The sequence below is a fragment of the Canis lupus genome, chromosome 7, assembly GCF_011100685.1.
Source record: "Canis lupus familiaris isolate Mischka breed German Shepherd chromosome 7, alternate assembly UU_Cfam_GSD_1.0, whole genome shotgun sequence".
NCBI lineage: Eukaryota > Metazoa > Chordata > Mammalia > Carnivora > Canidae > Canis > Canis lupus.
This window is the reverse complement of record NC_049228.1, coordinates 2,303,108-2,328,128: the sequence shown is the minus strand read 5'-3', so window position 1 is coordinate 2,328,128 and position 25,021 is coordinate 2,303,108. Positions and strand designations below refer to the sequence as shown.

At 39.5% G+C, this 25,021-nt stretch overlaps 1 protein-coding gene across 2 annotated transcripts in view; it reads right to left on the bottom strand.

The window, feature by feature from the left end:
- Positions 1–25,021, bottom strand: part of KIF14 (kinesin family member 14) — a 66,533-nt gene that overhangs the window by 38,157 nt on the left and 3,355 nt on the right. The window contains exons 1-11 of one of the 2 annotated variants that reach the window (XM_038541934.1): positions 16,015–16,119; positions 12,606–13,867; positions 10,646–10,900; positions 9,765–9,852; positions 8,034–8,132; positions 6,370–6,422; positions 5,506–5,536; positions 4,730–4,837; positions 3,546–3,662; positions 2,776–2,891; positions 1,217–1,389 (exon numbers count right to left, since the gene is read on the bottom strand). In XM_038541934.1, coding sequence (XP_038397862.1) covers positions 1,217–1,389; positions 2,776–2,891; positions 3,546–3,662; positions 4,730–4,837; positions 5,506–5,536; positions 6,370–6,422; positions 8,034–8,132; positions 9,765–9,852; positions 10,646–10,900; positions 12,606–13,753 — 2,188 coding nt within the window. In that variant the 5' untranslated portion in view covers positions 13,754–13,867; positions 16,015–16,119. Of the gene's footprint in view, positions 1–1,216; positions 1,390–2,775; positions 2,892–3,545; positions 3,663–4,729; positions 4,838–5,505; positions 5,537–6,369; positions 6,423–8,033; positions 8,133–9,764; positions 9,853–10,645; positions 10,901–12,605; positions 13,868–16,014; positions 16,120–25,021 lie in introns of those variants that run through there. The other variant, XM_038541935.1, reaches the window with a different exon arrangement.

The following is a 25,021-nucleotide window of genomic DNA, read 5'->3' as shown; positions in this document are numbered from 1 at the left end:
TACTAAACAAAACAGAGTATTTGCAGAAATCAGTTTTAGTTTATTTACATTACCTATAATTTCTACTTGGCCTTAATCTGAAAAAGTGCTCCCCATCTTAATGAATTCCCCCCCATAAGTAGAATGGCCATATAATGTACTGTCCAAAGTGGACACTTTTGAGAAGCACGATTATTTACACCAAGACATAAACCAGGATTGTCCCATGGGAAACCTTACTCATAAAGACATGTTGGATAAAAAAATCAAAGATTTTTCAAGCTGGAGTTCAGAATACTTATTTTTTTTAATCTTTTTTTTTAAGATTTTATTTATTTATTCATGATAGGCAGAGAGAGAGAGAGAGAGAGAAAGAGAGAGGCTGAGACACAGGCAGAAGGAGAAGCAGGCTCCATGCAGGGAGCCCAATATGGGACTCGATCCTGGATCTCCAGGATCACACCCTGGGCCGAAGGTGGCACTAAACCTACTGGGCCACGGGGCTGACCCAGAATACTTATTTTTAATGAAAATAACCCTATTATGAAAAAGGAGTGAATCCAAAGGGGAGAAGATTGACCATGATACAGCAATCTCGTTCTTCTCGGGCCTGCTCCACTGGCATAACCATTCACTCTCTGCAGCTCAAAAGGGCCAGAGGACAAAAGACTATGAAAAGGTGGTAGTTCCACATAAGCAAAGAGAAAACTGACAAACTAAGATTCTTTGCAGGCACTCAAGTCCATCCTAAGCAGGTGATTCCCAAGAGATACACAGAAAGTAATATTGAGCATAAATGAAGTTAGGCCTATGCTACAAACTCAAGCCTTCAGATCACAATCCTTTACATCAATGAACTAAGCAAGAGTAGAACTGATAAAGAGAATGACAATAGAAGAAAGGTCATAAGAGGAAAAGTAATAAATCATAGTATTTTTATTCTCCTGCACACACCTATGGCTCAGTCTGTAAGATTCTGTTTCTATGCTTGCTATTTCCCCTTCACCCACTCTCTAGTTTCTCTGCTCTTTTTCTGTTTTCCCCTTATTAATTCTCTTTTCCATTGTCCTTCCATCTCTCTTCCACCATCACTGTAGAATATTGACTATAATCTATTATAAATATATGTGAGAAAAGTATCTTTAATTTTCTTAAATTGCATATTTTCATAATTGAAATTAGTATTTGAGATTTAATTGTTAGAAAACAACTTTTAAATGTTTAGAAAAATCTTCACCTCTAATTAACTTAGCATTCATATCTTCATTTACTTTGGCGATATTGACTATCATACGAGCTTGGCTGGCATATCTAAGTGTGTTTAATGTTTCTTCAATGTTGCTGGCAGCGGGACTGATTGTAGCGATCATTGCAGTTTTTGAATTTCCACCCAGACTTTCTTTTAACAGCCTTCAAGGAAAATAAGTTATAATTAAGCCTTGTTTCTACAACAACCTAATAGCAGTAATTATGTACAAAGCACAAAACAAACTAATAGGGTTTCTAATATAGTATTATACTCTTCACTCACATACCATTCAGGACTTTTTTTTTTTTAAAGTAAGCTCTACACCCAATGTGGGGCTTGAATTCATGACCCTGAGATTGGGAGCCAGCCATGAGCCTCACCATTCAGAACTTTTTTGGTATATGTAGTTATTTTTAGATCTCATGAACATTTTGTTTTCTCCTATACTTTTTATATTGTTTTATGAAAGTTACTGATGCAAAGATTTAAAATGTGGTTCACCATCAAATATTAGTAAGATCCCTCTCACCACTCCTCAGACTAGACTGTGAGCTACTTCAGGAAAGAAACTATGAATGTTAGTTATCTCTGTATTTCCAGTGCTATCACAACCTTTAGAAATAAGTGCTCAATAAATATTAAACATGATGAATGAACACATAAGCAAAAATTTTGTTTTCTACTATATGCAAAAGCTTTCATTTATAGGAAAAAATATAGCATGAGACTAAAACAACTATCTTTAATGCAGAATGAATTTCACTATTCTTAGCTTTCAAAAAGCACACAAAAAATTAATTTTCCCTTAAATGTTTTGAAGTGAGAACTATATTTTCATAAACCAATTATAAAGAAACATTGCTGTCGGGGGCCTGGGTGGCTCAGTTGCTTAACTGTCTGACTCTTGATTTTAGCTCAGGTATGACTCAAAATCATACATGAGATCAAGCTCCACATCGGGGCTGTCAAGTGGAGATGCAGCCCTTATCAAAGTTATATATTAACACTTATCACAATTGGATATTGAACCTATACAGATGTAATTTGAATATAATGTATCTGATTAATGAAAACATACTCATCAACGAAAACACTTATTAAACACTTAAATGCTAGTCAGTGGGTGCCAAACAAACAAAATGATTTCACTTTACACACATAGCAACATGTTTGGTAGTATCATATATGTTCAGACATTAAACCCTAAAAACGTAGTATTAGTACGAATTTCTTACAGTGATAGCATATACTATGTACTAAGAGTTTTATATTAATTAATCTTCACTATAACCCTAAAAGATAGGTATTGTTATTATCTTCCTTTTTCAGATGAGGAAACAGACCTTAGAATTAAATGATTTGCCTGAAGTTGCAGAGCTTATAAGATACAGAGCCAAGATTCAGATCCACATAGTTTGGCTCTAGAATTCACACTGCTAAACCACTTCTTCTCTGCCCAAGGTTATATGAAGTCAGTCTATTGTTCTTTTCCCCACAGTACTCACTGTATTTTAAATACAATTATTTGTATTTCAAAAGATACTTGCCATGTAAGAACAGATTCACGGTAAGGAATAAAAACTCTCTTTCCGTTTGCTTGTTCAGAAAGTGCAGATATAACCTTTCCCAATGTGAGCAAGGACTTGTTAATACTCACACCTTCCTGTATACAAGATAAAAACAACTAATTTAAAATAACTGCTCAGCAGTATACTTATTTCACAAAATATATTCCTTCCCTCAAATAATTACTAAGTAAATATTTTCTTCCATAAACTACCAACTTTCTTACAACTTAAAATTTATTAATTTTCTTTGAAAAGTAAACATAACCAAAAAAGTAAAGATCTTTCTTTAAACCACAGCAATGCAGTCTATAAACTGCAGATAAAGATAGTATTTGTTTTTGTTTGTTTTTGTTGTTGTTAAATACATTTAGTCTGCAACCTCCTAAAAATAATGCCCTGAATAAGTTTTATTAAAATGAAAAAAAGCTTCACATTTTTTTAAAGTATATATATATTTTTTTTTAATTTATTCATGAGAGACACACAGAGAGAGGCAGAGACACAGGCAGAAGGAGAAGCAGGCTCCACGCAGGGGAACCTGATGTGGGACTCAATTCCAGGACCCTGGGATGACGACCTGAGCCAAAGGCAGACGTTCAACCACTGAGCCACCCAAGTGCCCCTAAAGTATCTATTTTTTTAAGTAATCTCTGTACCCAGCATGGGTTCAAGCTCACAACCTCGAGATGAAGAATCACATGCTCCACTGACTGAGCCAGCCCAGTGCCCCAGAAAAGCCTCATATTTACCTTCAGTCGATCTCCACTAGTTTGAGCCGTGGAGCAGCGCTCACTACCCGCCAGATCTATCAGGTTTATTCGGCTCGTTATTCTGTGATCATGTTCTTCCCCATCAACAGATTCTGTCTGTAGCAAAATAATATTAAAATAATATGTCATAAGTTCCTCCATGACTTATCAACGTAAGTCTTGAAAGGGAAAATTATACAAGATTTCAAACTGCTCATTTATTTTTGAAACTATCCCTTTACGAATGTGTGATAATTTATGATTTACAATAAATATCCAAGAATACATAGAGCAATGCTTGCATTATGCCAAAATAAATCAATCTAAAGAGATAAAAACTTACAACTACCCAATTATATTAAGGAAATAACCATAAATAGAGCAAACGCTTAATGTACAAAGGTATTATTTATCCCAGAATTAAAGGAGCAAGGTATTTAAAAGTAACATAAACGTCCAACAGTGAAGGAACTGGAATAGTCAATGGAATGTTACACAGCTATGAAAAATGATAATTGGCAAAGAATTTTTTTTAAGATTTCATTTATTTATTTATTTTAAAGATCTTATTTATTTATTCATGAGAGACAGAGAGAGAGAGGCAGAGACATAGTCAGAGGGAGAAGCAGGCTCCCCACAGGGAGCCTGTTGCAGGACTTGATCCCAAGATTCAGGATCACGATCTGAGCCAAAGGCAGAGGCTCAACCACTGAGCCACCCAGGTGCCCCTTGGCAAAGAATTTTAGTAGCATAAAATTACTGCAGATTTTGTAAATTGGTTTAAGTATGATTGTAAAACAACTAAAATATATCAAAATATTTAGAGAGGCTTTATTTGAAGAATGGAAACTATGGCTGAATTTTTTAAAATCTTTGACTTTCTGATGTTTTTCCAAATACTACACAATTACCATATATTGATAACATATTATCATACATTAGTATGTTATATTAATATCAATGATATCATAAATAATCATATATTATTGGTTTTTCAAACAGTAAGAAAAAAGCTACTGCCATATATGCCATGAGTCATTCAGCTATTGTGTACACTAAAATCCGATTATGTTATATATTTATTTTACCATACTCCCATTTGATTTAAAGAATAAAATAAGAAAAACATGAAACCTGAATATATTTGCTACCTTACCTAGGAAAATAATCAATAAAAAGAATACCTTGGTCTGGGTCATCACCAGGGTGAAAACTGAATGCGATCGGGAGCTTTTATCATTCATACCAGTAGCAGCAGTCGCTCTTTGTTTATTTCCCAATTCTAGCCAGCTCTTATAAGAAAGAAGAGAGGGAGGTTAAAACTGCAAACTAAAATTTATTGAAACAAATTAAGGAACAACAAAGTTAAGTAAGCACATTTAGCAACATATATGCACTTTATAATCTGTTTATAAAATGAAATTAATAAATGTTTGTCATTTAATAATTTGTATTCTCATTGTCAATTTCATTTCCAGCATGGATAGCTGAATCAGGAAATTACACCTTTAAAACACTATTTCAGTAATGCTAAGCTGCTAATGGTCAATTTTTATTTTTACTTCAGAAGAGTCATTCTTGTTTTGTTTTGTTTTTTAAGATTTTATTTATTTATTTATTTATTTGACAGAGAGAGAGCACAAGCGGGGGAATAGCAGGCAGAGAGAAAAGGAGAAGCAGACTCCCCACTCAGCCAGGAGCCCGATTTGGGGTTCGATTCCCAGGATCCTGGGATCATGACGTGAGCTGAAGGCAGATGCTTTACCAACTGAGACACCCAGGTGCCCCAGAAGAGTAATTCTTTTGACTGAAGTTTAACAAACAAAATCAGCTCATAATGAATTAACTAGATCAATCTTTTACATATGCACATAACAATTAAGGAGAAATATTCTTATGAATATCTTATGATATGATCTTTATATCTAGTAGAAAGAAAATATAATACAATCAATCTTACCTGGATATCAGAGTAAGAATTGACAACATTCCTATTTTTAAAAAGGAAAAAGACAAAATTGTTTTTACTGATAATTACACTCTTATTCTCATAAAATAATAATAATACTTCAATTACATAATTACTCTCTGAAGACCATAATTGAATAATTCATAGATACTATTATACTGACTCACAGAATTGTTCACTATCTCCATTCTTAAAGGGTAGGCAATGTTTTGATTTTATCAAAAAGTGTGGTTTCTACTAATGAAGCAGTTTAGCTCTTATTATTGTAATATTATTGTAGTATTCAAGTCCAAATCATGAGACTAAAACATATACTTGACATATATGTGGAGGTGTGTATGCTGGTATGTATGGGTGTCAACATAATCCCAGATTTACTGAATGGAGCTAAATCCATACCCAATCACTTTCCCTTTCCTGTAAGAAAGCATTTGGAATGTTGAAAGATGAAGTAAATGACTGTTGGCATGTTTTACACTCTCAACCCTAACCTCATCTTAGCACCTTCTCCCCTCTTCAGCTTAGGGTAATAGATTTAAAAAAAAAAAAAAAAAGCAGCTGGAGAGAGAAAGCTTAACTTAATGGGGAAAGGGGATAGAAGGATAAAAATCAGATATTTCACACATAGTATAACACTCTATGCCAGGCACTTCACAGGTGCTGTGAAAGATAAAAATAACAAAAAACAAGGATCTAACACTCTAGTTGGAAAGAAAAGGATAAATTAATTTAATAATATTAAGGGTAGAAGGCTAAATAGTTATCCAGTGGTTCAAAGTTGGGGAAGCAAATGAGAACAACATTCATTTTATTCATTACTTCTCTCCTTCAGCTTTTGCTGAGCCAAACACTTACATTGACAGAGCTTCAACATATGGTCCAGAGACAGGATGCTCTCTTACTCTCAGCTAATAGAAGCAAACATTAGCATTATTAAAGACATAAGGAATATTTCATATAAAATTCTTAAACGATTTCATTTATTTGAGAAAGAGGGAATGAGAGAGAGAGAGAAAGAAAGGAAAAGGGGGAGGGGCAGAGGGAAAGGGAGAAACAGACTCCTCTGCTGAGCAGGGAGTCCTATGCAAGTCTTGATCCAGACACTATGGGATCATGACCTGAGCCAAAAGCAGACTCTTAGCCAACTAAGCTACCCAGGCACCCCTAAAATACAGTTTTAAATGATCCTTTTTTCTATATTTGGAGCTTAAGGCAAAGAGACTTGCCTTTACTTGACCCAGAGATAAATATAAAGGTTCTCACAAACACAAATCTGGAAGGTATTTAAGACACTGCTTCCAGTATCACAAATGTTTCTGTTCTCACCATATGCTACAGTTCACTGTTGCATCAAATATATTACTAGTTCTTTATTCTTTTTTTTTTTTTAAAGATTTTATTTATTCATGAGAGAGGCAGAGACACAGGCAGAGGGAGAAGCAGGCTCCATGCAGGGAGCCCGATGTGGGACTCAATCCTGGGACTCCAGGACCATGCCCTGGGCCGAAGGCAGACACTCAACCGCTGAGCCACCCAGGCGTCCCTAGTTCTTTATTCTTAAGACCCACAGTAGCTATTCTCTCTATGCTTTTAAATCTCTCTAAAATACGTTCAGTAAATTTCAGACAGTTAAAATTTTTGTTTTACCTTATATGTTTTAAATTTTGTAACCCAAAATTGAAAACACATTTAAGTCAAAGAAGAAAATGCCAAGTTTAAGATTCTTGATGTTACCAAAGTAAACCACATGACTAAGTCAAGTGACCTCTTTAGATTTTAGTTTCTTGCTCTCCAACATCCTTTTCAAATTAAAAATCTACATTTTTTTAAAAGGATTTTATTTGAGAGAGAGAGAGCGCGCACATGCACGTGTGTACACATGTGAGCTAGTTGGGGGGGGGGGGGGGGCGGTGGGAGGACAAAAGGAGAATCTCCAGCAGACTCTCAGCTGCCCTGAGCGCAGAGCCTGAAGCAGGGCTCCATCCCACAACCATGAGATCATGACCTGAGTGGAAATCAGGAGTCAGAGGCTTAACCAGCTGAGCCACCCAGGAGCCCCCAAAATTTTACATTCTGATACCAGTTTTTTAAAAAGATTATTTTTGGAACCTTTCTATTTCATAGAAAATACTATCTATAAGATACCAATTTGCTAAAGAATCTAATAAGATACATATTCTATAATAACAATACAACTTTTAAACTTCTGCTGTTTGGCTTTATAGACTTTTAGGGATTTGGTGTTTAAGTGGTCCAACCAAATCTTGGAACAAATATTTTACCTTTAATTTTGATACAATATTTGCTTTAAAAGAGGCTAAATTTAATAACTAATTTCCACTAACAATAATGTTCAGCTTATTTACTACTCATTTGGATTATAGATCCCAAGTATTTGCTAACATATAATAGCAATACCAGTAAAAATGTAAGCCATATAGATCATCTTGAGAACTAATGTAACTATATACATTTATAAAAACAACTTAAAAACAAATCATAAATCGTTTTAATCTTACTGGCTGCTTTCTCTGCCCATTTTCGCCTTTACAAACCAGAAGGTCATGAATTTTTTCATTATATACTTCAAAAAAGCTCATTTCAAGATGGAAGCTGACCTAGTAGGAGAAATAAAAACACAACATGCAAGTTATTTTAAAAACCCTTCCATTTTTTTTGCAAATCGTGTCTGATAAGGTTCTGATACCCAGAATATATAAAGGACGCTTAGAACTCAACAACACAAAGACAAACAACACAATTTAAAAACGGGCAAAGGACTTGAATAGACATTTCTCCAAAAAAGATGAGTTCTACTTACTAAAATCTCTGAAATGTTCAACCCCAGTCACTACCTCAGTCTAGCCCCTTGTCATGCCTTCCTTATACAGTTTATAAGTCCCACAACTGGCCTCTGAATCCAGTTCTACTTCCTTTCAATCCATTCTCCACAGTGCAGCCAGAGCTAACTTTTTTTTTTCTTTAAGAACAAAGATGATCATTTGACTTTCTTGCTTAAAATCCTTCCATAGCCTTCTAGATTCCTGGAAGCAAGGTTCATAAAGTCCTTCACAAGCTGAGTTCTGCCTCCCTCTCTGATTTCATCTCTTGTCACCCTCCACCCTCAAATTCCATGCTAAAGCAAAGTAAACAATTTATAGATTCCCAAAGTCTCCCTACTTTCTTGCTTTCAAAGCTTTGAACATGCTCCTCCCACTGCCTGGCTTGTCCTTCCGCCTCTTCACCAAACTATTAACTACTATGTCTCCTTCAAAAATAAGGTCAGTTGTTCCCTCATCTAAGAAAACCTGGCTCCCTTAACTCTTATTCTCACAGCACACTGTTCTTACTCTATCATACTATTTATTTAGCATTAAATTGGTTGTATTTGGCTATTTACTGGTTCATTTCTCCATTACACTCTCTTAAGTACAGTGACTGGGCCTTTTAATTCCATATTCCCAAATCTTGCACAATATGTCCCCAATTTCCCTTATCATAAGAATCACTAGGGGGAAAGTATGAAAACTATAAATTCCCAGCTATAGCCCAGATCAACTAAATTAGAATCTCCAGAAGAGTTTTGTTTTGTTTCGTTTAGCAAGTATATATATACACACGCACACAATCAATATGAAAAACTGTCCCTGACACATTCCTGGTGATTCTTATGATCAAGCAAATTTGGGGAAAAGCGATCTAATAGGCTGCTTAGCAAACAGTGGATGCCCAGTAAATACCTGCTGAATATATGAATGAATAAGTGAAAAGGGAAACCAGTACAGACATTTCAGGTGCAGTGTAAAAAGTTAGATCTAAGTTAGATCTAGGTTCAGACTCCAGCTTTACTACTCTCTGCTTATGTTGTTCTGAAGTTTATGCCTACTGTCCTTAGTTAAGTCTGTGTACTTGCCTGACTACAAACACACAATAGTACATAACTGACATATTATAAGCCACTATACACACACAAAGCCACTATATACACACAAAAGTAATAAAGCCAGAAAAGCTAGAGAAAGCAGAAGAGACGATCCTTCTATCACTGCCTACCAAGGGGAATTTATTCTGAAATTCTGAATCTCCAACCTCTCCTCCATATCACTGTTCCAAAGGAGAATGATCTAGAACTTAAAACTATGATCTAGAACTTAAAATTATGTCTTCCATAATTTCCTTAGTGGTAAAGACTGATTTTAATTTGGTTTGACCGTTTTCTAGTCTCTCAAGATTTACAAATGAGAACATACCTCTTGGGTTTGTTTTTTGGCTACTTGAGCAAAAATATCTTCACAAAACCTTGGAATTATTCCTGGTTCTTCATTAAGTCCCATCATCCTGGAAAATACATAATGAGTGGCAGGGGTGGGGAAGGACAAAACTAATTAGTGGTTTTTTAATTCTTTTTGGGGAAATGGGTTGGGGAGTGAATGGGAAGGAAGCTAATTAAACAGCATTCATATCTAATAACCTAGGCTCTAAAATCAAATCTTCTTGAGTTCAAATCTAGAGCTCATCACTTATTAGCTCTGTGACTCTAAATAAGATACTTAACCCCAGTAAATCTCAATTTCCTCTTCTACAAAATAGTATAAAAAGACCTATCTAACTCAGAGAATTGTGAGAAAGTATAAGCAGATATATATATATAGATATATATGGATATATATAGATATATATATTATTTAATATATATAATTTATTAGATGACTTAGATTCTCACAATAATGTTTACAAAATAACCTCTCAGGGCTTTGGTTCACAAAAGACATATTACGTACCATAAAATGAGCCAATGACACAAAGTAAACAGTATCTCCTACATGAGCTGAATCAGTCAAGTAACTTGCCCAAGTTTGCAGAACCACTATACAAAATGGAGGAGACTTGAGCCCAGATCTGTGTAGTTTCAAAACTATATTCTTTCTATCAAACCATGCTGTTTCTCACCAAAGATTTTTTTTTTTTTTTCAAACACACGAGGGTTTATTTACAAGCTTGAGCTTGGGTCCAAGTATACCCGACAAGGCAGAGCAGGGACTTGGACCCCGAGGTGAGTTTCAGCTTAGTTTTTATAGGCTTCACCAAAGATTTAAACATTCTCAATAACTGTACTTGGAATAAAACTTACGTATATGATTTTCCAGAGCCAGTCTGACCATAAGCGAAGAGACAGGTGTTGTAGCCTTCAAAGGCACGTTCTAGGAGTGGTACTGCTAGAGTCTCATAAACTGTTGTCTGACTGGCATAATTTGGATGGCATTCATCAAAAGACCAGAATCCAATATTATAAATAAAATTATAAACTTGTTTCATGTCAGGATGTTCCACAGTTATTTCTTCCCCATTCATGAAGACCACCTGGCATGCTTTTTCAACCATCTCTCTTTACAAAGAAGCACAAAGAAAAATATTAAGTTACTGTAATTATTTTATTATCCCATAGAATATAATGAGAACCTCAAAACTAGTTAAATACAACATTCCTCCAGAGCAAGATAATTCTTTAGTTTTATGTGGAAAATGTAGACCAGCTAACATAATTATAGTGAGTTTCCAAATTTATACTTCCTACAGCTCTAGTGCTACCACTTAAAGAGAAAATGGAATTACAGATCTGTTGTCTGAAAAATTACCCTACTTCTACAGGATTTTCCATCTTTTTCCTTTTTCTCTTGAGCTCTCCCTTCTCCCACCCCACCTGCTATACTCTACCTATACTCTTCAGTTCAATTCTGGAAACTTTTTAATATATTATAAAGAAGTTTTGGAGGTGTGGATCTATATAAACCTGACATGAAATGCAAATATAATTTCAACAAACTAAGTTAAATGTAAGTCTCAATCATAAATCTCTTTTGGCTACTACCTATTGTTACTGTTAACCCAACAGTCCCTCCCTCTGTTACATTAGCTCCCTCAAAATCATGGGTCTTCATCATGTGCGTCCTTCTTCCACCTCAGATTTACACCTAACTCTTTCACTTACTCTACAACTACAGAAAAACATGATCAGTCCTTGTCTGGCCCCCAATATCCCTTTTGCCCCAAACTCTGTTTTAGATCAGAATTTATCCTGGAAACCACCTGCCTCTTCGATGTGACAAGTGCCCCTCCGCCCCTGCTATTAGCCCAGTTTCCATGGCTTGTCTCATGGGTTTGGACTCAGGCACTCAGTTCCTTACTGAGTTCTCTGCAATGTAGTCATCCATCGTGAGGTTTGCTCCTACCAGCGCTTCTTTCTGTTGCTTTTCATCCTATCACGATCCTTGAGGCCTTTTAGGTTTCCCCACTCTCTCCAGCCAACTCACCCTCAGTTCTCTCACTTATGACTAACCCCACACCTTCTAACAGGCTTTAAAGCACTATATGACTTGTCTTTAACTACTGACCTTTTAGGTTCAAATGAGGGCTTCCTTCCCCTATCGCAGCAGTCAGCATATCCTCTTACATCTTGCTTAGATATATAACAGAGTTAACTACTAATTCTTAAGTCTTTCAGTCACCCCATAAAACATTCAAAAATAACTAGATGCCACATTCACACTTTGTCATGTCCATCTTTCTCAACCCCACCTGTAATCTGTGACTATCTCATCCACAATCACTTTGGAGACAGACTTTACAATTGACATCAAATCTAAAAAATCATTGTTATCTATAATTACTATATAGCAGAGAGGACATTGGGGATGATACTGCACTGGAAGGGGTTTGGGGAGGACCTCCCTGGGGAATAAGTGACCCCACAAGTGTTCTTTTTAAGGGAAACACAGAAGAGCCCACCCTACTTGGCAGATTTGAAAGCAGGCTGCATTAGAAACTTAAGTCATTTCGACTTTTTAAAAGCAGCACATCTAAAGAAATTTACGTTCGCCAATTTGGTGATTCAATTGTTTTAATTTTATACCTAATCATCAAAAATAATCAGGGTTCTACAACTAAACCTAAAAGTTCTCTCTACATACAAATGCCACCGCCAGGCTTGAAGATGCATGAATACAATACACTCACACTTTCCAGAGCCAGTGAGGAATTGGACACATTACATGTCACTAGTTTGGCCTTAGATTTTAAAAGGTGTAACATACCTCTTGCTGAAAGGCCTCACACGTACTGCCACTGTCACTTGACTATTCTCTACTTTTAAGGGGTCTGTCTCTATAGAGGTGTACTGGCCTGTAATTTCTTCTTCAAGAGGGAGTATATTTTCTTGTGACCTTTCCCTTTCATTTGCTAGAACAGAGCTTCTTGGCTTTTTAACTTGGAGGCTAGGCATCCTATTTTTCAGTATTGATGCAGCTGGGCTCGTAAGCTGTGGCGTGCCACACCTTGGTGTCAGTTTGTGCCCTACAATGTATTTTGTAGGTGTTTTTTCTAAGCTTTCAAACTTATTTGAATGTTTCGCCATATCCTTCCCAATACTTCCATGATGTAAAGCTCCTGTTCCTGGCACTTTGGTGTTCAACTTGCTCTGAAGAGGTTTTGTTGCCAAGTGGCCGGATGGGACAACTTTAGTCTGACTCTGGGAATCAGTGGGTGCACTATTTCTTAAGTATTTAAGTGCAACATTTTCACTTGCCCCAGGGAGAGCTTTAGAAAAGGTTTCTTTGTGTTTTTCATCAGCCATCATTTCAATGTCTTTTGGGTCTTTGGCTAAAGGTACAGAAGATGCAACAAAAGAGTTTTTATCTTTATTTACAATTGTTACGTTCGTACTAGCTTCCAGGGAAGCACAATCCTTTTCTGTTGCACTTCCCACATTCTGTGTTGTTTTCCATTTTGCCACACAATCTGTTTGAGCTGTTTTCCATTTTGCCACAGATTCTGTTCGAGCTGTTTTCCACTTTGCCACAGACTCTGTTTTAGCACGACGTTGTAATGTAAGACGTGTTTCTGCAGTTTTTTCAGTCGAGTCTCCCAACTCTCTGCCACACAAGGATGATTCTTTGTTCCTTGTAACTCTTCTCTGAAGTGCCAATCTACCTGTGGGGTTAGGGGTAAGAGGTACATCTCCTGTTTCCTTACAGGCAGAAATAACATAAGTACTATTTATGTCTCTGATTTTACTTGCAGATTTCAATAATGGATCATCATTTTCACATTTTGACATATCTGAATTCAAATGCAGCTTACGTCTGCTACTATGGGTGAGGACATTCAATGGTGAACTCCTTTGGGAAGAAGGTATACCAAGGATATTGCTGTTATTTTTATTATACGTGGTGTATATGGACATCGTGGCAGCAAGTTGTTTTAAAAAAGAATGTTGGTGAAGAACCTAAGCTCTTCTTTAGATGTTCATTTGACTTCCAGGCATATCTTGTGAATCAATTTCCAATTATCTGCTAAACTGTAAGAAAAAAAAAAAAAACAGATTGCAAGACTAAAATAGTCATGAAAAAATATGAGAACCTTCCATGGTGAAAGTAACTTCCCAGAGGAATATGTTAGAATAAACCACAAACTCCTCCTCAGATACTCTTCCCAAGCATTGTCAGACAGATTTCTCCCTCCAAAAAGCTTATAATCATTATGCAACAAATATTTACAGAGTCACCATTATCTCCTGGCCTTCTGATACATACTATGGATTTCAAAGACCCTGTTCCCATTTCCTTAGTGTAGAAGGAATACACAGATAAATACTAGGCCAAAGAGGACAAGTGACTTAAAAGACATAAAAAGTGCATGTCAAAGAAGATATATGAATGGCCAATAAGCACATAAGAAGATGCTCAACATCACTCATCATTAGGGAATGCAAATCAAAACTACAATGAGATACCACATTTCACCCATTAGGATGGCTACTAACAGAAAAACAAGTGTTGGAAAGGACGTAGAGAAATTGGTACCCTGTGCACTACTGGTGGAAATGAAAAAATGGCACAGCTACTGTGGAAAATAGTATGGAAGTTCCTTAAAAACTAAAAATAGAATTACCATACCACCAGAAATTCTACTTCTGGATATCTAACCCAAAAGAATTGAAAGCGGGATCTTGAAGAGACATCTGTGCACCCATGTTCATAGCAGCATTACTCGCGATAGCTAAGACATGGAAGAAACCCAAGCGTCCACACACTGATGAAGGCTTGCCAAAATGTGGTATATACACGCAGTGAAATATCACTCAGCCTCAAATAGAAATTCTACAGTTTGTTACAATCTGGATAAAGCTTGAAGATACAACACTAAGTGAAATAAACCAATCACAAAAAAGACAAATATTGCATGATTCTACTCACATGAGGTAAGTAAGGTAGTTAAGATCATAAAGAAAGAAAGTATGATGGTGGTTGCCAGGGGCTGGGGACAGCGGCATAGAGTTTCAGATTTACAAGATGACAGAGGATTATGGGGATGGATGGTAGCAATGGCTACACAACAGTGTGAATGTCCTTAAGGAAATAGGCTTTAAGACGTATACATAAAAGCGGAGAAGGTGATACATGTCAGGCTTACTTTAACACAATAAGAAAAAGAGGAGGAGGAGGCGGAGGAGGAAGGAGCGGGGCGCACCAGGAATATGCATGTCCGCAAAGATTTTCATTTAAGTACTCCCCGTTTGTGAATTAGGAGAGGGACTAAGAGAAACCCTAGCACCTAAATCAACGGCCGGGGTGAAGCATTTTGATGACACCTGTTGGATGCAGGTTAGATACAGGAACGCCTCAGGGACATGGGTTTCAGACGCGTCACAAAGCAACAGTATTCCCACAGAAATCCCACGGACGGTTAAGTGTGATCATTACTCGCTTCTGTCGAGAAAAATTATGCAAGATTAGACAAGAAGACAGCCTGCCCTCGAGCCTCGAGGCAACAGCACTGGCACGTGCGCCCCGAAGTAAACACGTCAACGGTCTCAGTCCAGCATCAATGGTTTAAAAAAAGAAAAAAAAAAAAAAAAAAACAGCAGTGACAAGCGAAAAGGCCTCGCTCCCAGGCGGCTCGGCACCAAACCGGAAACCGCGACGTCGACGACGAGTCCTGAATTGTGCACGCGGGCTTCTGGCCTGTACGACGGCGCATGCTCAGACCACCCCTCGGGCTCTGCTACCCAGGAATGACATCACAAGGTAGACTTTTTAAGCAAAAGTCTTTTAAAAGTTCGAAATGGACGACCATTACCCACCCCAACCCCACCCTCTCAAAAAAAAAAAAGAACAAAATCGTTCAGGATACAAGCACCTCCCTTCAAACCTTTCAACGAAACGCACAGAACGTTCCTATTACGGAAACCAATTCAAAGGCAAGACAAGATTCTGGAAATCCTACGGCAGCTAAAAAGTAACGCTTCCTACACAAATACGGGCTTTGGGTTTGTTTGGGCAGTTTCGCCCCCGGCGTTTAAAGGGGCGCGGAAAGAAGAGGAAGGGGGGTGGGGGGTGGGGGGTGGGGGGCGAGAGGGGGGCAGGTCAGTCACACCCAGAAGCACAAGATCCCCGTGGACCGGCTCCCAGAGAGCCACCCCGAGACCTGGGGCGGCGACCGTACCTCTCAGGTGGCCCCCGACGGGGCGAGCCTGCGGCGGGTGACGCTGTGGGCCCAGGGGGGCCCCGCGGAGGCGCCGCCCGCGCGCGACCTCCGGCGACCCCTTCGCCGCCGCCGGGGATTCCGGGCCCGGCGGGGGAACCCGCGCTGAGGCGTCCGCCCGCACGCCCCCACCGCGCCGCTACTTCGCCCCCCCGCTAGGGCCGCCTCCAGCGCGTCTGCCGCCGGCTCCCTCCCGGGCCGCAATTTGAATGGGCGCCCTGCCTCCTGATTGGCTGCTGGACGTCGCGTCGCGGGCCGCGCCCCGGCTTCCTCCCGCCCCCAGGAAGTGCCGGTCGCCGGACCCGCCCCCCGTATCCTTGGCAACAGGCCCCGCCCCCTCGGACGCTGCGACGGCGTGGGGTTTGGGCTCCTTTCAGGCAATCCCGCGCTTGCGCGGGGCTGGATTCTGAGTCGCACCTGGCAGCCCGCTAGGATGGATTTCATTTATTTTAATTGATTTTTTTTAAAAGATGGTATTTATTTATTTGAGAGAGAGAGAGAGAGCACGAGTAGGGTGAGGGGCAGAAGGAGAAGCAGGCTCTCCCGCTGAGCCAGGAGCAGGATGCGGGGGCTCCATCGGGGACCCCGGCATCGTGACGATGCGTGATCATGACGATGCATGACGATGCATGACGATGCATGATCGTCTCCTTCAGACGAGCATCTGAAGGCAGATGCTTCACCCAGAGCCAACCAGGTGCCCCTAAGGTGGATTTTAAATAAGAAGAGTGGTAGTGATGCTTTTGTCAATCCTCAACATTAAAAAAAAAAAAAAAATCATGGTCTACACACCTTACGATGACGTTGTAAACGTACACAGCTGAGCACAGCTACACCATTCTAGCATATCCCATGCAAAGCGTGGAGATGGAAAGTGCACTAAATGTCTTACATGGAATTTCTTCATTTGATCCTAAAAATGTTGTGATGTGAATATTAATAGTATCCCGCTTCCAGATGAAGTTTAAAATAAAACTGGTGAATAAGAACCAGTAAGTGGTGTAACCAGAATTCTGAGGCCACTGTCATAAGATTTATTGGTTTCAATAGATAGTCCGGTAAGATTTTGAAACACACACAAAAAAGTACATTTACATTCTGAAATACATTCTGAGAAATAACGGGATCAATGAGAAACTCCAGTCAAATAGATGTTGTAAGGCAACAGTATCTTCATTTTCATTTTTTATTTTTGTTTGATTTTTTATTTTTTATTTTTATTTTGTTTGATTTTTATTTATTTTTTATTTTTTATTTTTTATTTTTATTTATTTATTTATTATTTTATTATTTATTTTATTTTTATTTTATTTTTTTATTTTTTTTAATGTTTTGAGCAACAGTATTTTTTTAAAGGGCAAAAAGTGCAAGTAATGGAAAGGTATTCAATAGGACACAAAGGGAAGCCAGAAGTGGCTCCAACCTTATAGAAAAACGGAATGGATGATCAAAATACTCATTCCAAAATTCACTCTAAGGGCACCTGGGTGGCTCAGGTGGTGAAGCATCTGCCTCAGGTTCAGGTCATGATCTCCAGGTCCTGGCACTGAGCCCTGCATCGGGCTTCCTGCTCATCAGGGAGTATGCTTTTCTCTCTCTCTTTCTCTCTCTCTCTCTCTCTCTCTCTCTGCCCCTCCCCACTATTCAATCTCTCTCTCCTTCAACTAAATAAATAAAATCTTAAAAATAAGTAAGTGAATAAAACTCACTCTAAAAATCATTCTAAAATTTGAGTAAGATTAAGCTATAGAGAAGCCATCAGAAAAAAAAAGAATATTTATATAATATTTATATATTTATATAATATAAAATATTTATATAATATTTATTAGACCTATGGGGAAATAGTCATTCTATTTATATAAGCAAAAGATATGGCAAAAAGAAAGACCTACCATCTCAAATACACAAAAATTTCAAACTCATGTATCATTCAAAATAATAACAATGAGGGCACCTGGGTGGCTCAGTGGTTGAGCACCTGCCTTTGGTTCAGGTTGTGATCCCAGGGTTCTGGGATTGAGTCCTGCATCGGACTTCCTGCAGGGAGCCTGCTTCTCCCTTTGCCTACATCTCTGTATCTCTCATGAATAAATAAATAAAATCTTAAAAATAATAACAATGAAATTATAAAATGTAAGCTAACGAAAAAAATATTGAATATAATAGATGTAAACAATTCAATTTTATAAGGAAAATAAACTTAAAAGTAGAATAAGAAAATGAAAAGAATATTAAAATGGGCAATGGTATCTTACACAAAAAAGAATCAATCTACACAGAAAAAAATAGCGCATATAAAAATAGAATGCAGAGGGCAGCCCGGTTGGCTCAGCGGTTTAGTGCTGCCTTCAGCCCAGGGCCTGATCCTGGAGACTCGGGATGGAGTCCCGCATCGGGCTCGCTGTATGGAGCCTGCTTCTCCCCCTGCCTGCGCCTCTGCCTTTCTCTCTCCCTCTCTGTCCACAACTGACCAGAATTCATTATTCTCATGAATAAATAAGTAAAATGTTTTAAAAAAAAAGATCCTTCTTAAAAAAAATAGAATGTAAACACCCAATCATTAAATGCAAGTGTAAAAAATACTTAGGTACAAGTAAAAAAAAAATGTTTTTTAAATCTCAGTGCTAATTATTTGGCATCAAAAGTAAAAGTATAGGGACCTGGCTGGCTCAGTTGGTAGAGTGTGCAACTCCTGATCTTGGGATCATGAGTTTCAGTCCCACGTTGGATAGTTGGGTACAGAGTACTTAAGAATAAAATAAAATATATTTTTAAAACCTTGTAGGGGGGGAAGGGCAGAGGGAGAGAGAATCTTTAGCAGGCTCCATGCCCAGCACAGAGTCCAGTTTGGGCTCTATCTCAACCCTGACATCATGATCTGAGTCAGAATCGTGAGTTAGACACTGAACCAATGAGCCAGCCAGGTTCTCCAAAAATAAAATCTTAAAAAAAAAAAAAAAACAACTATTCATTTCTAGTAACAGAAATTGGTATGTTTCTTGAAGGCAGGGACCATATCTGTTCGTAGTGTATCCCTAGTGCTTAATATAAAGCTTGATATAGACAATAAATATTTGTTGTGTAAAAATATATATATATATTTGTTGTGTAAATCACAGATCCTTCTAGAGAGCAACATGATAATGTTTTGAAAGAACCATAAAGACATTCATACTCTTTGACCTAGGAACTGTAGTACAGATATTTATTCTAACATTTCATTAGAAACCAAAAATTATGCAGAAAAATTTTCTATTTTGGCCACAACCTGGAAAAATTCTGAATGCCCAACCCTGAGAGAATGCTTTAAGTGATTAAAAATGAAAAATAAGGGGTGCCTGGGTGACTCAGTGGTTGAGTGCCTGCCTGTGATCCTGGAGTCCTGGGATTGAGTCCCACATCGGGCTCCCCACAGAGAGCCTGCTTGTCCTTCTGCCTGTCCTTCTGCCTGTGTCTCTGCCTCTCTCTCTCTCTGTCTCTCATGAATAAATAAATTAAAAATAAATAAATAGCAATGAAAAATAAATAAATCCTATTAAAACTATTAAGTGTCAGGGTGCCTGGGTGGTTCAGTCAGGTAAGCATCCAGCTTTTGATTTCAGCTCAGGTCATGATCTCAGGGTAGTGGGATGGAACCCTGTGGGAGGCTCCATGCTCAGTGGGGAGTCTTCTCTCTCTCTCTGCTGCTCCCTCTGCTGCTCCTCCCACTCATGCTCTCTCTCTAAAATAAATAAATACATAGGGGCACCCGGTCGGCTTAGCGGTTGAGCATCTGCCTTTGGCTCTGGTCATGATCCCGGGGTCCTGGGATCAAGTCCTACATCAGGCTCCTCGCAGGGAGCCTGCTTCTCTCTCTGCCTGTATCTTTCATGAATAAATAAAATATTTTTAAAAAACTAAGTGTCCATTAATGTTATAGTTATGAATTTAAAAGGACCAGAAAATGTATGGCCTATAAACCAAATGATAATCTGCCTCCTGAGACTGTGAGCCCCAAATGGAGCAGGACCTTATCTATCTCACTTTTGTCTGCCCAAGTGCATGGCCCTAAACTATGAAAGGATCTTCATATAACATATAACACTAACACATTTCCCTCTTCTTATTGCTTTAGAAGCTCCCAATTTAATTCCAACCACAGGCATAATCCTCCATAGAATCAAGGGCTACCTGTGAGCCATCTCCAAGTTACACAAGAGGAATTTTGATCTTTTATTACACTGAGATATATTTCTCTCTTCAATCCTGTCCACAACTGACCAGAAGAGAAAGTCACTTAACCTCTGGCTGCCTCAGGTCCCTCATGTGGAAATTGCAGAGGACCACACTACCTACCCTAAAGCATTGTAATGAGGATTAAATTAGATAATGTATGCAAAGTGCTTAGCATAAAGCCTGGCAGAGGATTAATGCTCAATAAATGTAAGCTACTAAATTGCATAGTTTGATATAACTCTCCAAAACACTGAAAAGCCTTATTCGGAGCTAGTGATGAGAAACTGGGATCACGCATTTTGGAAGCTCTCTGTTATAATAACGACATGCCTTATTTTATGAAGGATGAGGATTATGATTTAATCCCTAGAAATACCCACCAGATGAAATAGTGAGTCGTTTTGTAATGGACTCACTGTACTCTTAGAAATCAAAAGAGCAATGAAAACCTATCTCCAAGAGGGAGTAGTGGTCATCTCAGTTTTGTTCCAATTTGATTAATTTTTTTGGAACTTCAGATTTTGTAGGCTTTTTGAAAGGAGGTAAGAAAAGGGAGTTTAGAGGCACCGGGCTGTCTCAGTTAGTGGAGCATGTGACTCTCAGTCTCAGGGTTGTGCGTTCGAGCCCCGCATTAGATGTAGAGATTACTTAAAAATAAAGTTTTAGGGCAGCCCTGGTGGTGCAGCAGTTTAGTGCCGCCTGAGGCCCAGGGCATGATCCTGGAGACCCTGGATCAAATCCCACGTCGGGCTCTCTGCACGGAGCCTGCTTCTCCCTCTGCCTGTGTCTCTGCTTCTATCTCTCTGTCTCTATGAATAAATAAATAAAATCTTAAATAAAATAAAATTTTAAAAAAAGAAAAAAAATCTAAAAAATGCAGATTCGTCCCGCATAAGGTTCACAGGGTGAGCAGCCTGAATGAACCTTATTCCATGTCAAGGCTCAGCTTTCTGAGTGCCCGCCTGGGTTAGGGCATAAGGTGCCCTCCAACACCCAAAAGCACCTGTGCACATCAGAGCCCTGCTCTCCAGTTCAGGCGGAAGGCTTTGTTTCTGCCAAAACAGCAGCCCTTTCAAATGCCTTATTTTTTTTTTTAAATGCCTTATATTTTTAAACCTGTTTTCGAACTTGACTCACTAAAATAATAGCTCTCTTCAGAACATTCAAGTCATAAAACCTGCTTGTCACTCAAATTACTTCACCTCTCTCTGAACCTTGGCTTCTTTACCTGTAAAATGAGAAGATAATGTACCAATGATTGCTAGAAAAATCAAATTAGATGATACACGCGAAACGATCTGAGAAATGTGACACGTTGCTGTATATAATTTGAGCTGCAAGCTTGCACTCTGCGGTCACTGTCAAGCACTGATGAGAACGAAAGCAGGGAATGTATAGGAAAGTCACAACAGCGGTTCACGGAGGCAGGTCTCCTCACCTGTGACCTGAATCAGAACCAGTTACATTGGGGCCCCAGGGGCTCAGCGCTGGAGTGTCTGCCTTGGGCTCAGGTCGTGACCCCTGGGGTCCTGGGATCGAGTCCCACGTCGGCCTCCCTGCGTGGAGCCTGCTTCTCCATCTGCCTGTGTCTCTGCCTCTGCCTCTGCCTCTGCCTCTGTCTCTCTCTCTCTGTGTCTCTCATGAGTAAATAAATTAAAAAAAAAAAAAAAAAAAGAAGAACCAAGGTGCAAGTAGAGTACGGTGTGTGAGACTTTTCCACGGACACAGCTGAGATGTCCACAGCCCTTTCTTTCCTTCCTTCTTTCTGGAGGGGGAGAGCACAAGGGAGCAGGAAGGGGGTGCAGAGCGAGAATCCAAGGCGGTTCCACGTGCAGCGGGGAGCCTGACCCGAGGCTCAACCCCGGGCCCCTGGGACGGTGACCTGGGCCAACACGGAGAGTCAGACACTTAGCCAACAAGCCGGCCGGAGCCTGTCCGCGGCCTGCGGCTGGTCAGCCCCGACGGGGCCAGCCGGGCACTCAGGCCGCACCCCCGCGCTCTCCGCCTTTGCCCCTCCTTCACCTCCTGGTTAACTAACCTGCACCCCCTACCCCACCTTGATAACTGTGAGAGGCAGGAGAGGTGCAACTCCAGCCCTGAACCTCAACTCCAGCCCTGAATCTCGACTCCAAGCAGGGCCCTGCTCTATGAGAAGCGCGGACACTCCGTCCCCGGGCTCACCAGTCACCTGGCTATCAGCTCTGATAAAAGCTGACCTCCAGATCTCGAATGCCTCAACCCTCTGCAGCATTTAGCATGGTTGGGGACCACTCCATTCTTTTATTATTTTCTTTTATTTTGTTTTTAAGTAATCTCTTCACCCAACATGGGACTCACACTCATGACCCAGAGATCAAAAGTCGCATGTGTGCTCCACCAGCCAAGCCAGCCAGGCATGCCTCCCCACTCCTTTTTATTTATTTATTTTTAAGATTTTTATTTATTTATTCATGAGAGACACACACACAGAGAGAGACAGAGACAGAGGCAGAAGGAGATGCAGGCTCCACGCAGGGAGCCCGACGTGGAACTCAATCCCGGGTCTCCAGGATCATGCCCTGGGCCAAAGGCAGGTGCTAAACTGCTGAGCCACCCAGGGATCCCCTCCACTCCTTTTTAAATCACTCCTCTGTTGTTTTCTGAACTCTTTCCCCTCAGCTCCAGTCTCCTATACCTCCTTCTCAGGCGCATTTTATTGCTCTTTCTTCTGTGAAATAAAGAGCCAGAGAACCAAAGGGAAGAACTACTTTGGGGGTAGAAATGAGTTCATTTATTTTCTGGGAAAATTGAGTCTAAGTGCAAATACAGATGTCCCACTAGATAAATGCATACAATGGCTGGAGCTCTGGAGCCAATTTGGGACCAAGAGGACAAAAGCCCAATGCTCTGGGTGGAGAAGATGGAATTGGAAAGAGCCTAGATCCCTGATGATAGGGAGCTCCATATCAAGCTACCTACATCCTGATTTCTTTTATATAAACAGAATGGAACTTTAGTTTTCTAAAAGTCACTTGTTTGGATTTTCAGGTTTTTTGCAGCCTGAATCTAATTAATACAACCCAAAAAAATAAAACTCAAACATAACTTGAAAGGTCCTGTGGTTTGGTTCCTGCTTACCCTTTCACTCCATCCCTGCACTTTATTCTCAGCTGTTTCAAACCACTTGCAGTTCTCTGAACACACTTTTTTCCCCGCATCTTTGCCGGAGCTCCTTAGCGGTTGCGTAGGTGGCCAGGAGCAAACGCCCTTGGCTTATTTCTATCCTCCTTGAATTGGAGTCTCTGCGGACTCCCACCCGGGCAGCCTAGTGTTCCAGGAGTTCCACGACATGAACCAGCCTGACGACAGACGACGCTCAACTTGTGCAAAACCTACCCCAGCTAATCCAGAACTTACTCTGAAAATAAAAGCAAGTCCTTTTTAAGATCCACCAGAGGGAGACAAACTGAAAGAAAACGTGTAGAAAGAATTCAGAAAGCAGAGCAAGCATATTTGAAGCCTTCTAGATTAAGATTTCAAGAAAAATGATGAACTTGTACTAATGAACAGTCTCTTAGGATACAAGTCTATTACAATTCAATTTCATAACTTACTAATTATTAAAACACAGGCTGTATTTTCCTGCTTTGCAGGTGTTTGTATTTAGTTGTAGTTGGGGCCCACAACAAAAAAGGGCAGAGACTATAAAAATTAATATTTTTAAAGCCCACGGGGCAAAGTGGATGTTGAGGAAAAGTGATAAGAGCTCCGCCCCTGAATTCAAGCTGTGGCTCTGTCACAATTTAATGACAGGACCAGACAAGTCTCTTTGCTGCAGTTTTCTCACCTGTGACACATAATTACTGCACGAAATAATCATCGCTAGCAATTATGGAGTCCTTTCTTTGGGCAAAATACGTACATTGTCTCACTTAATCTCCATCACCCGTAAGGTAGGTACTACGACTGATTACGGCTACTTTACAGGTAAGGGGAAACTGAGTTTCCAGGAGGTTAAATAACTTATCTGACATTATACACTTACTAGGTCACAGAGCCAGGTTCAGGGCTCAGGGACTTGGGCCCCACTGCCTGTGCTCGGCACACCACTGCTCTGTACTGCCGGTTTTACAAAGATTCTTTCTGGTTCTCAAATGTCTATGACTTTAGGATAAGCCTAAGAGTCAAACATAAAGATAATTTGAAATCTGTCACCTTTTGTGTTTTCTTTCTAAATTCCAATACACATTAGTCCAAGAGCCTCGGAAGTAGATACTATATAATATGCTTGTACTTTTTTATATGGTCTGTTGATGAAAACTGTATGAATTTAGTTGGGACCACTCAGTGACACATTCTAAATACATTTAGCAGCACAACCAGTAATTTAAAAAGAAACAATTACATTAAGCTAGTAATCCTTTCTTAATATAAAAAGAAAAGAACTCAGGGATTAGCACATGTTCCAGCCTCTCTTTTCTCTTTGAATCACGCTGGTTTCATTCCAGAGAAGATTAGTAAGATTTAAACATCATCATCAGCCCCAAAACCTACGGGGTAACCAATTTTTATACACAGGAAACTCTAAGGTTCACTGTGGAAGGACAATTTTTTTTTTAGAAAAGGCCAATTTTGACCTTTAGCTGGGTGTCTTCTTCCCATGGTGCTTTGCCAACAAGGCCCAAGATCATCGTTTACATTCTGTTGAAAACGTGGCTGACTCTTCCCAGTAGCATTTGAAGGGGCTCAGGACAAGCCCCCCCAAGAGTGG